General features: G+C 41.6%; 1 protein-coding gene across 2 annotated transcripts in view; it reads right to left on the minus strand.

Moving 5' to 3' along the window:
- Nucleotides 1-8,781: 8,781 nt before the first annotated feature.
- The window catches only part of tmem121aa (transmembrane protein 121Aa), a 374,667-nt gene continuing 368,499 nt past the window's right edge, over nt 8,782-14,949 (minus strand). For both annotated transcript variants that reach the window (XM_051920085.1, XM_028821486.2), the window contains one exon: nt 8,782-12,355. In XM_051920085.1, the coding sequence (XP_051776045.1) occupies nt 10,165-11,103 (939 nt within the window). In that variant the 5' untranslated portion in view covers nt 11,104-12,355 and the 3' untranslated portion in view covers nt 8,782-10,164. The remainder of the gene's footprint in view (nt 12,356-14,949) is intronic.

A 14,949-nucleotide genomic window follows, 5' to 3' on the forward strand; every position in this document is an offset into this window, starting at 1 on the left:
TGTATTTGATAAAGTCACATTAGGCATGTGCATCTAAAAAATAAAGGGAAACCACACAGGAACAGTAGCACTGCTTTGATGCTGGGTGCCACCAGTTTGCAAAACCGAGCCGAAAACGTGCGACAAAAACAAGGGATTGAACTGATGTGAGAATGTGCGTGGCTTTACGCCAAGTTTAGTTTTTATACAGCGTGATGTGAGTGTGGAAATGGGTGTACGCAACATTTTTGTGTGTACGCACTGTTTATACATGAGGCCCCTGGTCCTGGAAGGTGGTGTTGTTATTTAGACCTAGCGCTTGACAAGGATAGAGTTCCTGTGATTTTGTTCAAAGTGATTTGTTTGAAGCCTCTTTATTTTCTTTCTGTAAAGAAAGGCAGTGAGAAGGCAGTGTTTTGTTTTCTGCATTAAACGGGGTGACCCAACTGGTACCCCAAGATTTCTCCAGCGTACTCTGGTCTGAATACACCAGGTCAAAACAGACAAGACAGGTTTTCCAATTCTTAACACTCATTGGCTGTCAGCTCTCACACACACAGGAGCCCACCATTACGACTGTGACAGTGGATTGTATAGTACTATGACTGTGTCACTGGGGAAGTCGCCCTACATGACTGGCCATGACTCACTAAGATTAGGTTAATAAATAAATATAAAAAAAGAATTAAATATACAGTGATTTTGGTGTAAACCCGAGTCAGACTCGTACACATAGAAAACACATAGAAAACACAGCATAGTCCATCAGGGTTCATTCCCAAATCAACCATCCATCCCATCAGCCAAGATCTCCAACACCCACCTACCCATTGATATGCCCAGACTTACCTTGATCTTTTCTGAAGTTACGTTACCGACAGGCAATCCAGATGTGCCGCTTGGATCGGCTCAACCTTGAAGGGATCAGTCAGTGGTCCTTGACAGGTGAGTCTGACAACCGCTGGATTTAGGTATGTGACAAGAACAGAAGTACAACATGGACAATGTTGGTGAAGTCCCCACTACCAAATCAGAGATGTCCTGATGTTGAGCTCTTATTGTGCGGTAATTATGGTTGCATGTGTTGCTTCTAACTGAAAATGTGACTGTTTGAAGACACCAACCATCTTTCATAGAATGTCTGTTTAGTGTAAGTTTCCTATAACATCATCAATTTCATCACTCTACAGTACCTGGAAGGTTCAGAAGTTTAACAAGCTACCTTATTCTAAATAAGCTACCAGATGAATTTTTAGTGAACTTCTAAGCTCCATGTAAACATGACCATAGTGCTTACGGTCACCAAGAATTGAGAAGTGGTCCAATACTGAAAAAAGTGTCAAAAACCAAAATCATTTGTCAAAACATTCATAAGGAAGGGTCTTCACACTGACAAGTACTTGTCTCTCCTAACATTCTGAGGCTGGTGGCTTGTGTAGGATTGGTAGGGGGAGAGCACCCACCCGGATAAGGCCGCATCGCAGACTAAGGAAGCCAGACGTCCAGTTGGGAGATTTCCTTTGGTGCAGAGGTAGAACTGGAGGCTTGCAATCCCAGCATCATGAGTTTGCTTCCCACCTCTGCTGTTTCAAATTGAACTGCTTGGGAAGGATAACAAAAGAGTCAATCTCTGGGAGATTGCTTTCTGGTTACAACTGGGGTCTTGAACAGAGATGGCTCGATGTAGCTGGTGTCATGCTCAAGTGCAGCTACACAGGATAAAGACGTGTCACAGGCTAAATGGCCATTACTGCTGCCTCCTGAGGGAGACTTCTCCTTTAGTTCAAAGGCAGAGCTATCTGGTTGTAATCTGTTCTCCTCATTTGGTGACCCACCTCTGCTGTTAAAAGGTGGATGGCTAAGAGACAGAGTGGAAGCACCAACCCTGAACAATATTTCCCTGGTGACATTTGGACGCTTGTATGGAGATCTCTCAGGGAGGGAGAGAATGTGGATGGCATCACGTACAGAAGTGGCAGCACAGGACAAAACCACATCACAGGCTAAGCTGCCATTATTGTGAATTGGTGTCCCACCTGTGCCAAACATCAGGGTGGACGGCTCAAAAGAGTGAGAGGGAGAGTGAGAGAGAGAGAGAGAGAGCGATAGAGTGAGCTTCTGAAGGGTTCCATGTCCAAAACAAATGGGGGCTTGTCTAGAGATCGTTCAGGGAGGGAACACATGAGGCTGGCGACTTTCACAGGAATGGTCATGAAAGAGAGAGATGCTGAGGAGGAAAGGTCATGTCATAGTATAAGTGGCTATATCTACCGCTACCTAACAGTTGTGAGTTGGTAACCCACTTCACTTTACACCCACAGCTCCAAGAATATGCCCAATGAGGGCAGTTGATTCTGACACTTCTGACCTGAGGAGTATAAGACCGAGATGCTTCTGAAAGGTGGCGTCACATCTGGGAAAGAGCAGACCGTCAGATGGAGCTCCAACCTAACTTGACCGCTCTTTAGAGCAACCATACCCCTTTTTTTTTGTTCTTGTTACTGGCATTTGGCTTGCTGCTACAAATATTAAAAGGGGTGACCCAGTTTGCACGCCAACATTTCATTTTGAACTGGTGTGTTCCCTAACAAACTTATCTGGAATGTCAGCTCCATCACAGGGCTCACACTGGACACTGTTGTGGAAAATAGGATGGCAGCAAAGCTGGATGCCATCATGAAAAATTCCCTCCGGAAGGTACTCTTTTGAAGCACTTTTAGCCACGAGCTCATTCCTCCATGGTGGGCTAACATGGTGCCTCTGAGGGTCTTTTCTGCTGGCTGCTACCCAGTCCAGTTGTGTCTCGCTTAATGATGGTATATTGTGCATCATCAGTCAAGTTCGTCATTATGCGTGTTGACGTTTATTAAGGGGGCGTGGCTCTGTGTCTGATGTTATTTTCTCTGCGTGCCAGTAGCATGCAGGGATGTGCCTTTGTGTTATTGTCACCACAATCACACGTCAAGTATACACATGACCAGATGTAAACGACCTCAGCTCTTTTGGGGTGGATGTCGACTTTTGTTGACGCAAGGGGTTGAGGGCAGATGTTGACCTTTCAGGAGCAAAGGGTGGAAAAAGCTGTAAACATCTATAAAACTCACCATTACATTATAGGTAGGCCCTCTTTGCTAGGAGGACTGTTAGACTCGTTGACTTGACGTTGAATCCCTGGGTGTGTGTGAGTACTGGAGAGTAAACAATGTCTAGAATGGCATCACATCGAGTGAGAGAGTGAAGCGAATGCGCAAAGCAAAATATTCCATGTGTATTATCCTTTTATTTTTGAGTATTATTGCTGAATCAGACTCTGACTTATTGAACTCTGACTTATATGCAAGTGATCTGGAGATCGCAAATGAAAGACAGGTACCTGCATCAACTGATTGGTCCCCAGCTGATCGTAGTGCTGAACACGCTCATGTAGCTGAGGTGCCTACAGCAATGTCTGCCCTGGGAGGACTACACAAACACAGACCTCTGGGAGACAAACTGGCAACTGGACTTCACCAAACGACAAGGCGCACAAGTGGATTACACTGCACAACAAAGTTTTTGCTTCTTGAACACTATTGGGTGTTTCTTATAGATTTTTGGGTGCTGAACACGAATATCAAAATTTACCCATCACGTAACATTTCAGAGAAATCTTCAGTTTTGTCATGATTTTTTCCAAACATTTTTGCTCCCGTAAGTGACTTATCAACAACGGTTTGTACAGCCTGGGCATGTCCAGGCATGGAATCAGGCCAGGTTAAAAGCTGTTCTGTGGAAGTTGACATCCTGGGCAGGTCTGAACGAGCTTGACGCTGTCTCAGCATGATATAAAGGTGGCTTGCATACACTGATCCTGCTCATTTGTAATATAGATAGTCAGTGTGTATGTATAGTATCAGTATAGTAAAGTATAGTATCTGTTGCAATATAACAGTAAGTAAGCTTGATGTTATAGACATTTGGTGTTGGGCGATATGTCTCGTCAATGTCGTAACAGGCGCAATACATTCTGCTATATCCGTGGCGAATAAACACTTGCGCCTCAGAGACATTGGATGACTGCTCTTGTGAAGAAAGCTTATCATCTGTATTTCGGCTGCAAAATTGGTGATCAAGACAAGGAATGGGTGCCTCACATTTGCTGTGCGACATGTGCTGTCAGTCTGAAAGCTTGGCTCAGTGGCACTCGAAAGACGATGCAGTTTGCTGTTCCGATGATATGGCGAAAATAGAAAGACCATGTGACGGACTGTTACTTCTGTTTGACTAATTTGTCTGGTTTCTCTGCCAAAAACAAGAAGTCAATTGAATATCCTAATCTGCCTTCAGTAATGAGACCCGTGCCACATGACGACAGTCTTCCAATTCTGAAACCACCAGAGGATTGGACCTTAGACGAACCAGAAGAAGAAACTGGAATGCAGGGTACTGACAGTGACATTGACCTGGATTTTGAACCGTGTTCATTAGGCGATCCACATCTGATAACGCAGTCCGAATTGAACGATTTGGTCAGAGATTTGGGTCTGTCAAAAGCAAAAGCCGAGCTGCTTTGTTCAAGACTGCAGGAATGGTGTTTGCTGTCACCAGGTACAAAAATTTCTGTGTTTCGAGGCCGACATCATGATATAACCAAATTTTTTACACAAGTCGACAGTCTCTGTTTCTGTTGTGACATTGAAGGATTGTTCTTGGCCTTGGGTTGTGATCACAACCTGGAAGAGTGGCGTCTCTTCATTGATTCGTCAATGTTAAGCCTGAAAGCTGTTCTGCTACACAATGACAATGTTTATCCTTCAGTACCTGTTGGCTATGCAGCACACATGAAAGAAACGTATGAGAATATGGAACTGTTGCTGAAGCACGTCCAGTATAGCAGGTACAACTGGAAATATCTGCGGAGATCTTAAAGACGTTGCTCTGTTACTAGGACTGCAGCTCGGCTATACAAAGTACTGTTGTTTCATCTGTGAATGGGACAGCCATGCCAAAGAGTCGCACTATTCTCGACAGAACTGGCCACTCCGTAAAAAGTTAGTTCCAGGACAGAAAAATGTGGCACATGAATCGCTTGTCGACCCAGCAAAGATATTTTTGCCTCCACTTCACATAAAACTGGGACTCATGAAGAATTTCATGAAAGCACTGAACAAGGAAGGCGAAGGTTTTTGTTATTTAAGACAGATGTTCCCAAGAATAACTGACGCCAAGATTAAAGAGGGCATTTTTGTTGGCCCCCAGATCAGACATGTTATGAGTGACAAGCGGTTTGAAGATTTGTTAGTTGGGCCGGAAAAAATTGCCTGGAAAGCCTTCAAAGATGTTGTTGACAATTTTCAGGGCAATTACAGATCCCCAAACTACATTCAGCTGGTAGACAAACTTCTCAAAGCATACAAGACAATGAAGTGCAACATATCACTCAAGATTCATTTCCTCCACTCACACTTGGACTTCTTCCCCGAAAATCTTGGTGCTGTCAGTGACGAACACGGTGAAAGGTTTCAACAGGACATTGCTATGATGGAGAAACAATACCAGGGCAACTGGAATCTGTCAATGCTTGCTGACTACTGTTGGACACTGCAACGTGATGCACCAGACATTGAATACAAAAGAAATTCAGGAGCAAAACACTTTTAATTCTGTTAAATTTAATAGCTTTTGCGAAACATAAACGTGACTAAATATGTTATTGTCAGTAAACATATCAATGTCTATTTCTCAGAGTTCCTACGTGATGCAGTGAAACCAAAATATTTGTGCATATCCAGTAGGTACCTGTCACAATCAGCAAAAACATTTTCAGGAAGCAAGACTTTTCAAAAAAATTGTTGTGCAGTGTTACCAGCCACTCGACAATTTCAAGCTGTTTTTTTCCAGAAAGTGCATTTCAGCTTATGAGTTATGAAACAAACAAGTATGTAATAAGTATGTGAATTTACATACTGTAAGGGTTCATGGAACATAAAACAGAGTGACATTTGTCATAAATAAGTATTTTATGTTCATTTATATGTCAAACCATTGCTTTGTGTTGAGTTTTTTGGAAAAATATTCAGCCCTGGGACAAAATAAAAATAATTAGCCCTAAAAGAATTACGCTAACATAACCTAACATTAGTGTAACACATACATGACATAAATTAATAATAATTATTGAAATGCACTAATAATAATACATTAATAAAAATACTAAAACTGTAACATGACCACTTACAATGATATTTTGATGCTATTCCATTTAATTTTTTGTATTTCTATGGAAGCTCCGTCATAAAGCGCAATGTTGTAAGATGGGATGTTGTTAAGCGAATTACGATTGTACTTGTACTTAATACTCTTTAAGTTCAATTTGCTGTTTCTGTACAATATACATTCTTCACTTATTGTACAATCTATTGATTGATTGTATTATTTGGCCTGTGAGTTTGTATCTGTGTTTCTTATGCTTCTGCTGTTGTATGCTTCAAAATTTCCAATTGGGAGTAATAAAATTTATTCAAACTTAACAGTCAGTCAGTCATTTTCTAACCTGCTATATCCTAACACATGGTAACATGGTCACGGGGGTTTGCTGTCAATCCCAGCCAACACAAGGAGCAAGACAGGAACAAATCCCCGGGCAGGGCGCCAGACCACTGCAGGGCACATGCACACACACTAGGGCCAGTTTAGAATCGCCAATACACCTAACCTGCATGTCTTTGGACTGTGGGAGGAAACTGGAGCACCTGGAGGAAACCCACGCAGACAAAGGGAGAACATGCAAACTCCACGCAGCAAGGACCCGGGAAGCGAACCCAGGTCTAATTACTGCGAGGCAGCAGCGCTACCAGTGTGCCACCGTGCTGCCCTCCAAACTAATCATTAAATTCATTATTCCATTACAATATCAGAACCGACACAACTCAAAACACGTCTTATAAACTGTGAGGCTGCAGACTTGGTCTCTGTTTTGTAACTCAAAAGCTCTAATAGTAGCAAATAATTCTATGCCACCTAAACCCATTTCACTTCACCCTAGAGATACCGTACACATACAGTTAGGTCCATAAATATTTGGACAGAGACAACTTTTTTCTAATTTTGGTTCTGTACATTACCACAATAAATTTTAAATGAAACAACTCAGATGCAGTTGAAGTGCAGACGTTCAGCTTTAATTCAGTGGGGTGAACAAAACGATTGTATAAAAATGTGAGGCAACTAAAGCATTTTTTAACACAATCCCTTCATTTCAAGGGCTCAAAAGTAATTGGACAAATTAAATAACTGGAAATAAAATGTTCATTTCTAATACTTGGTTGAAAACCCTTTGCTGGCAATGACAGCCTGAAGTCTTGAACTCATGGACATCACCAGATGCTGGGTTTCCTCCTTTTTAATGCTCTGCCAGGCCTTTACTGCAGCAGCTTTCAGTTGCTGTTTGCTTGTGGGCCTTTCTGTCTGAAGTTTAGTCTTCAACAAGTGAAATGCCTGCTCAATTGGATTAAGATCAGGTGACTGACTTGACCATTCAAGAATTTTCCTCTTCTTTGCTTTAATAAACTCCTGGGTTGCTTTGGTATGTTTTGGGTCATTGTCCATCTGTATCATGAAACGCCGCCCAATCAATTTGACTGCATTTAGCTGGATTTGAGCAGACAGTATGTCTCTGAACACCTCAGAATTCATTCGGCTGCTTCTGTCCTGTGTCACATCATCAATAAACACCAGTGTCTCAGTGCCACTGGCAGCCATGCACGCCCAAGCCATCACACTGCCTCCACCGTGTTTTACAGATGATGTGGTATGCTTTGGATAATGAGCTGTTCCACGCCTTCTCCATACTTTTTCTTGCCATCATTCTGGTAGAGGTTGATCTTGGTTTCATCTGTCCAAAGAATGTTTTTCCAGAACTGTGCTGGCTTTTTTAGATGTTCTTTAGCAAAGTCCAATCTAGCCTTTCTATTCTTGAGGCTTATGAGTGGCTTGCACCTTGCAGTGCACCCTCTGTATTTACTTTCATGCAGTCTTCTCTTTATGGTAGTCTTGGATATTGATACGCCTACCCCCTGGAACATGTTGTTCACTTGGTTGACTGTTGTGAAGGGGTTTCTCTTCACCATGGAAATGATTCTGCGATCATCCGCCACTGTTGTCTTCCATGGACGTCCAGGTCTTTTTGCGTTGCTGAGTTCACCAGTGCTTGCTTTCTTTCTCAGGATGTACCAAACTGTAGATTTTGACACTCGTAATATTGTAGCAATTTCTCGGATGGGTTTTTTCTGTTTTTGCAGCTTAAGGATGGCTTCTTTCACCTGCATGGAGAGCTCATTTGACCGCATGTTGTCTGTTCACAGCAAAATCTTCCACATGCAAGCACCACAAGTGAAAAAAGTTGTCTCTGTCCAAATATTTATGGACCTAACTGTATATGGTGTATTGGGGGGTTCAAATTTAGCCTTCAAGACGTCAACAGAATTACACATTTTTGGTATCCCTGAACATCGACCTAATCACATTTGGAATCACATTTTCTATCGATGTATATGTGTGGGTTGACATAATAAATCAATCTTAACGACACTTTCTACTGATATTGGCCCCCAGTGGTTTGGTGCTAAAATAAGAGCTTTATGAATGGAAAATCTTGGGCTGGATACATCAGATATTTCTTCAAGAAAAGATTACCTATGGGTTAATGCAGTATGGAGGAGACTCTTTTTTCTTCTTGTTCTGGACACGTACGGCATGAAGATGGCTTCTTACAATTGGTATCCCACAGTATTACAAAATTGTAAAGCCTCGTTAGCACAAATGTCCAATATAATTTTATTAAAACAGACAAATCATCATAAAATCGACCTGGCAATGTAATGGTTGTAATAATCATTTTCACCATAATCATCATCATCATCATGATAATCAATTGTCTTTTTTAATGAGGGTGTTCAAACGTAACCTAACATACCAAATTATGCACTGATTTCACAACTGAATGCAGAAATTCACAATTAACAAAAACAAGACTTTGGGCTGAAAGAAAGACATCAGAAGTGAATTTCCCAACTCATGAGAATTCTGAAAAGTTGCTAAATGACACAACTGCCATTTTGGGAAAGGAGCGTTTTTAAATTAATTTGTTTGTTTATTTTTCAAACCTGCTTTAGATGGTAGAGAGCTACAACCTAAAACTAGCAGGCCCAATCAAAGATGAAATGCCAACCCTCTGAAGGGTACATTCCAGCATACCACCATACTGAGCCAATTCAGAGATGCCAATCATATTATGATTCGGGGTTTCCAGGATGTGGGAGTGCCCAGAGAAAAGTAGAACATGCAAACTCTATGAGACTTAGGCAGGACCAAGATTTGAACCCAGAGCCAGGAGCTCTGATGTAGCGATGCCAACAACTGTGCCACAATGCCACGTCAGTGCAATCTGCAGGCTTTGCCTCATGTTATAAAATAAGGCCAAGCTTTTCTTATCAGTATCTGACTTGTTAATTTTCTTCTGCAGTAAGATTGTGCTGAGATCCGCGAAACGGCTACATTAAATTAACCACTCCGGGTCATAAAACTTCTTGGAAGATGTACCTTAAGATATATTTCCCACATCCACCAGCATTAAGCAATTAGAGCACTACTTAGGTAATTCATCCTTTTTTTCTTAAACTTTCGCAACAGTTGGGAAAAAGAAATCAAATTCTTTTAGAGAAAAACAAGCATACAGGTTTCAGAAAAAGAAAATCACCACATCATTTTGTAAAATTTCTGAGAAATAAAATATGTTCAACAGATTGAACTGAATCAATAGACAGAATTCTAGGAAACTTTTTATGAGACACATTTTATAATCTAAGTTTCCACTCAAATTTTGCTGAGAAGGAAATTCTTCCTAATCGTCTCGATACCAAACCACTCCCGGAAGCAACTCTTGCAGACTTCCTGAGATGAATCATTAAGATCTTGAAAAGGACACAGCTCATTTTGTGTGCAAGGGTGATGGATAACATGAGGAAATAGTGGGGAAAAAAAGAAGAGGACAAGAGAGATAAGAGCAAAGGTGGAACTTTTTTTGATTGTTACCGTGTAAGAAAACTTTGAAAAGATCAACTCGTAAATAATCCAAAGAATAGAGCAAGCTTCCAGTCTTGCAGGTAAAATTGCCCAAGACAAAAGCTCTTTGACTTCACGCTGTCGTCATGTGTCAACAATTTCCCTTGTGGGTGACTGTTCGTGGGTCACACTTGTTGTATTGGGCAGAGTCTGATTATGGGAAATCGAATTCTGTTGTAGCTCCAGTGCGATTGCGTTCTGAGGGAACTCTTTCACTTGCCTCTTATACTCCAGAAATGTGCAGGCTTTGCTAGCAATGGCAACAATATTCTTGCCAATGAATATCGTGGAGACCCTGCTGTCTTGAAACAAAACCATATTGATTGCTCGAATAAAAATAGTGACTATGTTAATGGTCACTAAGCTGAGGACTGGATAGAGCATCATCTTTTGGGGTGAGATGTGTTCCCCCTGCATGCTGATCTCACTCAAAGACACACAGGGCAAGATGAGAAGGAGAATGTAGCAATAAAAAAACATGAGCCCCTCAGCCCAAATGGGAAGCCCGGTTTTGTGTGGCTCCCACAAGTTGGCTTGGATGTCTAAAATGTCAAGAAGATCCAAAGCCACCCAAAACAGGCGACCTCTCAAGTCCTCTTTCTTTCGAAAAGTTCTTACGTACTCCATACTGTCGAGAGCAACTAAGATGAGGTACAACCCAGGGACGCAAATCGAGAGCAGAAGAGTCAAGGCTTTGCGAGCAACAGTCTCTAAATTTTTCTTGTCGGTCTTGTAATTTTGAAAAATGAAGTACAGCTTAATCTCCAATACAAAGATATATAGAAACCACAAAATCATTGCATAGCCTCTTTTAGCTGTCTTCACTTCAGCTCCCACCCAAACCGCCACATAGCGCAACACTATCAAAAAGCAGATATCCCCCACCAGAACAATGATACAGACACCGATTTTCCTTGGCCCCTGGTTTTGCTCCACAAGGTAGGCATCCATGAAAGCCATGCTGGTCATGATGACGATAGTAGTGAGACATACATGGCGTTTGTCTGGAGGTGGCAAAACCATTGTGATGTCCCCTGAGGAAATACAGTTTCCCTTTGGTTTCTTTTGTCGTTCGTGCTTCTGCTGGAATTGGTCTTACCTTTTAAGGCAGGAACTTTGAAAACCATGGATAACCACGAACAAACTGAGCATCTCTCGTCCTTTTGTGGCGTTCCCAGGAAGAAGCACAATGCTGATGCTGATGACCACGGTGATTCTTTATCGCTGAACTTTCTTGATTAACCCATTAAACAGGAACATTTCTCCCAACTGGCTTTAGAACTATGGCAACTGACTATTATTCATAGACCCTGGTGCACCACTCTTTTTCTTGCATGCTTTCACACAACAGTAATCCACTTTCAACTCTTATAGTTTCAAGTATCTGAATTCATTAAGGGTTGCACAATTTTAATCCAGTGTCGGAATTGTATTCAACTGAATATTAACCCAGTGTTTAGTCATATTTGTTACCCCCTGCTGAAGCGCTAATCAAGCCTGGAGTCACCTTTAATGGACAGAATTCAGTTGGGGTCAAACAAAATGAATCCAGCTTTGAGCTGTGTTCGATGAATAAAATTCATTGATGGTTGCACATTACTGATCCATAGTCCATCATAGTTAATGATCAGAATTTGTTTAGGATTGCTCAGCCATGTTAAGGTTGCGAGTTACCTTCAACAAAATTTTGTTAAAGCAGCACAACACCCTTCAAGAGCTTAGACATATTGAGCAACCAGGATTCGCTTTGACTCACAGACTGTAATCCAGGTCCAGGTTGTTTTCAATATTTTGCAATTCGTTTAGGGTCAGTTTAAATGTAGTTACTTAAAATTACTTAAGAATTCACATTCTTCCAGACCCATAGTGTCACCACAAAGAGATGGGGAATCGAAAAGGGGACGTCCTCTAGATCCGGTGGAGCAGCCTTCTGCGAGATCTCTGAAGACGTACTTTTTGTTGTTTGTGGCTGCTCATTTTGATGACTGGTAAAAAGGGAAATAATTGGACCTACCCATGTCCAAACTCCAAAGCACAGGTAACTGAAGCACAGCTGGCTGGAGGATAATGACACGCCGGAGTTAATTAATCACACCCAGGATTGAGAAGCGGGGAGGCAGAAATCATCCATCACAAAGACCCTCGGGGCCCTCTAGCAGGAATCTCCATCTTAACGCCGTCTCTTCTTGTAAATGTTGCCTGCTATAGACATCTCATCTTGCTGAGCCCCCAGGTGCCTTTTAATTCTCTCCCTTTCCTGCGTTCCAAATGAGTTCTAGGGGAAACAAAAAAGGAGAAGTCAGCGTAAATGAAGCCATAATTCATAAGGCGGGCACTGTGCTAGTTTGTCGAGAGAGGCCTCAACCTTCTAGCTAAGGTTATGCCCAGCTGTCTGTGACACATAAGGCTGCTTGACTCATCCCCATCTAACAATTTAGCTGTCACAAAAGAGGAAGATCTATGGGTTACGTATTTCATTTAGGGAGCTTGTCACTTGTCAACAGGCTGACACCAGTTTGGCTTGCATTAATTATTGTTTCCAAAAAAAAATAAGAAATAAACCTCCACAGTGACAGGAAGATGTGTTTATTATTTATTTAACAAGTTCTAAATGAGGATCATATTTAGAACAATCTGTTACGCTTGCTATTCTCTTCCATATTTGCATACCATCTGTGAGAGTCTGTACTGAATGGAAGTCCTCTAAATGGATGATCCGATCAGGCCTCGTCACTCTCTGTGAGCTCACGCACTGTTTGCGGATGCAGTCCACGTCAAGCACTCAAGTTATTCTGGACGGGCAACAAATACTTAAAAATGCAACACAGCAGTATCTCTGTGCCTCCGGCAGGCCCTGAAAAGTGAGGTGTTCATTTAAAAGATTACATTCAATCGACTGTAGCTGGGTAGGCAAATGCATCACCAGGGTGCCCTAGCCAGTCTCTCTAGTGAGAGAAATCCACACTGGTGTTCTGAAGGTACAGTATCTCTGTACCCTGCGAGGTCACTAGGAGGCATTAAGGGCTTCAGGTGGCTTTGGGGGAACTGAAAAGAATTTACCGTGGTCATGTTTCATCCCCTGGCTGGGGCTCAAAATCTTGTTTCATGCCTTTGTTGTTTAGTTTTGTGCCATTTATTTATGTCAATGTTGCCTTTTTTGATATGTGGATTATTCTTGGTTTTTCATCTTGTCTATAAGATGCCTGTGCATGTTCCATGTGTTTTGTGGGTGGTCCCCAAGAGGCGAGGCCACTTGTCAATCACCTCCAGGAAGAGCCTTCCACCTCATAAATCCGAAGGGTCTACCCACAGTTCCTGGCGGTTCATTTGTGAATGCAAGTGGGAGTTGTAGTGAGTTGCTGTGCTGCATTTCTACTGTGCTTTTTGATATTTCTGGATTTTTGACCATCTGTCCTGTGTTTTCACATCGCTTTGGATTTGTGATTTTTGTTACTGTGTTTGCATTGCTGTCTAGGCAAATCCTTTATTCCTTTTGTGCCCTACGGAGCTTCATTTTTTGACAGATCATTCTTGTGGAAATAAAACCATTTTATTTTTTATAGTTGCCCTTGCTAAAATAGGATTTTTAGTTAATATATAATATTTTACAATCTATTACAAGCATATATACTGTATATGAAGTGATAACAGACTGAATTATTAAACATAAAGAAAATGATTGAATGAATGAATGAATGTGTCAGAGGGTTAAATAAATGCATCTTAATGCTTAAATAAGTTAAATCTCTGCCTCGTCTACAAACATAATTTTCCAAGATTAGAATGAGGTAAATGAATAATTAACATCCCTGCAGAAAGTGGGGCTAAACTGACGTGAAAGTCCATACACATGTCATATGAAGTGGTGCTAAGATCAATAGGACAATCCACAAAACACCCCACTGACGAGGCGGGGTTCAGAACAATGGAAGAATCAACATTACTGGTGGCGTAAGTTGACTGGAGGAGGTAATAAAGTTCTGCCTATTAGGAGTCATATGACATGATGCATTACACAAGGTGAACTAATTATAAAAAGTATAAAAGCAGGTGAATTGTTAAACTGAGTGCTCACTCCATGGACATTTGTGCAGAACTCTGTACCAATAAAGAAATGTTCTTCTATCTCATCCTGACTCCATGACTGCTTTGTATGAAGATAGACGAAAAGTTTTTCCATGATATTACTAGGCAGGTTTCACATTTTTCTCCTCTAGTGGGCACTTTTGGAAGTGGACTGGGGCTCCTAAGTCCATGATAATTGTGTAGTGATTCTCTATTGTTCAAAGTTCTAAAAGCCAGTCTCCATTGCCAGAGTCTAGTCCATCGAGGTCTTTCCTTTATAAGCTTACCACTAAAATGGTTTCAGAACCAACCAACACTTAACTTCTTGTCTTGCAGGTGGTGAGCACAGAAGATAGCTTTACATTGCTGTTTGGGTTACATGGGTTGCCAGGCACTTGCCAGCAAATGCCACACACAGGGTTGGCTCCAGGAGTGGGACCAGGTAACCCCCTAAGCAGGTAACACAGTTTATTTATTTATTTTTTCCACCATCAGAGTCGTTGTGAACCATTCTTTGTCTTGTCACCATTACTGTTGATGGTTTTCACGGGTATTCAGTTGGGGAGGCTAGGAGTAGCATTGGTGAAACAGCTAAATCAGCTGATTTTCACTACAAAAAACTCAATTGATAATTGGTAAATTGGCCAATCACAAAAAACAGTTTTTTGCAGCATCGTGCTTTCCTAAGCTTTATGGTAATTTAGCTGTAGTGCGCCGTTACACAAGATATTACGGTAGTTGAGTGAGAACACGTTTGTTTTTTATTTGCTGAGAACTTCCTGTAAACAGAGAGCAGTAAGGCAG

Source organism: Erpetoichthys calabaricus, chromosome 16 (assembly GCF_900747795.2).
Source record: "Erpetoichthys calabaricus chromosome 16, fErpCal1.3, whole genome shotgun sequence".
In the NCBI taxonomy this organism is placed as follows: Eukaryota; Metazoa; Chordata; class Cladistia; order Polypteriformes; family Polypteridae; genus Erpetoichthys; species Erpetoichthys calabaricus.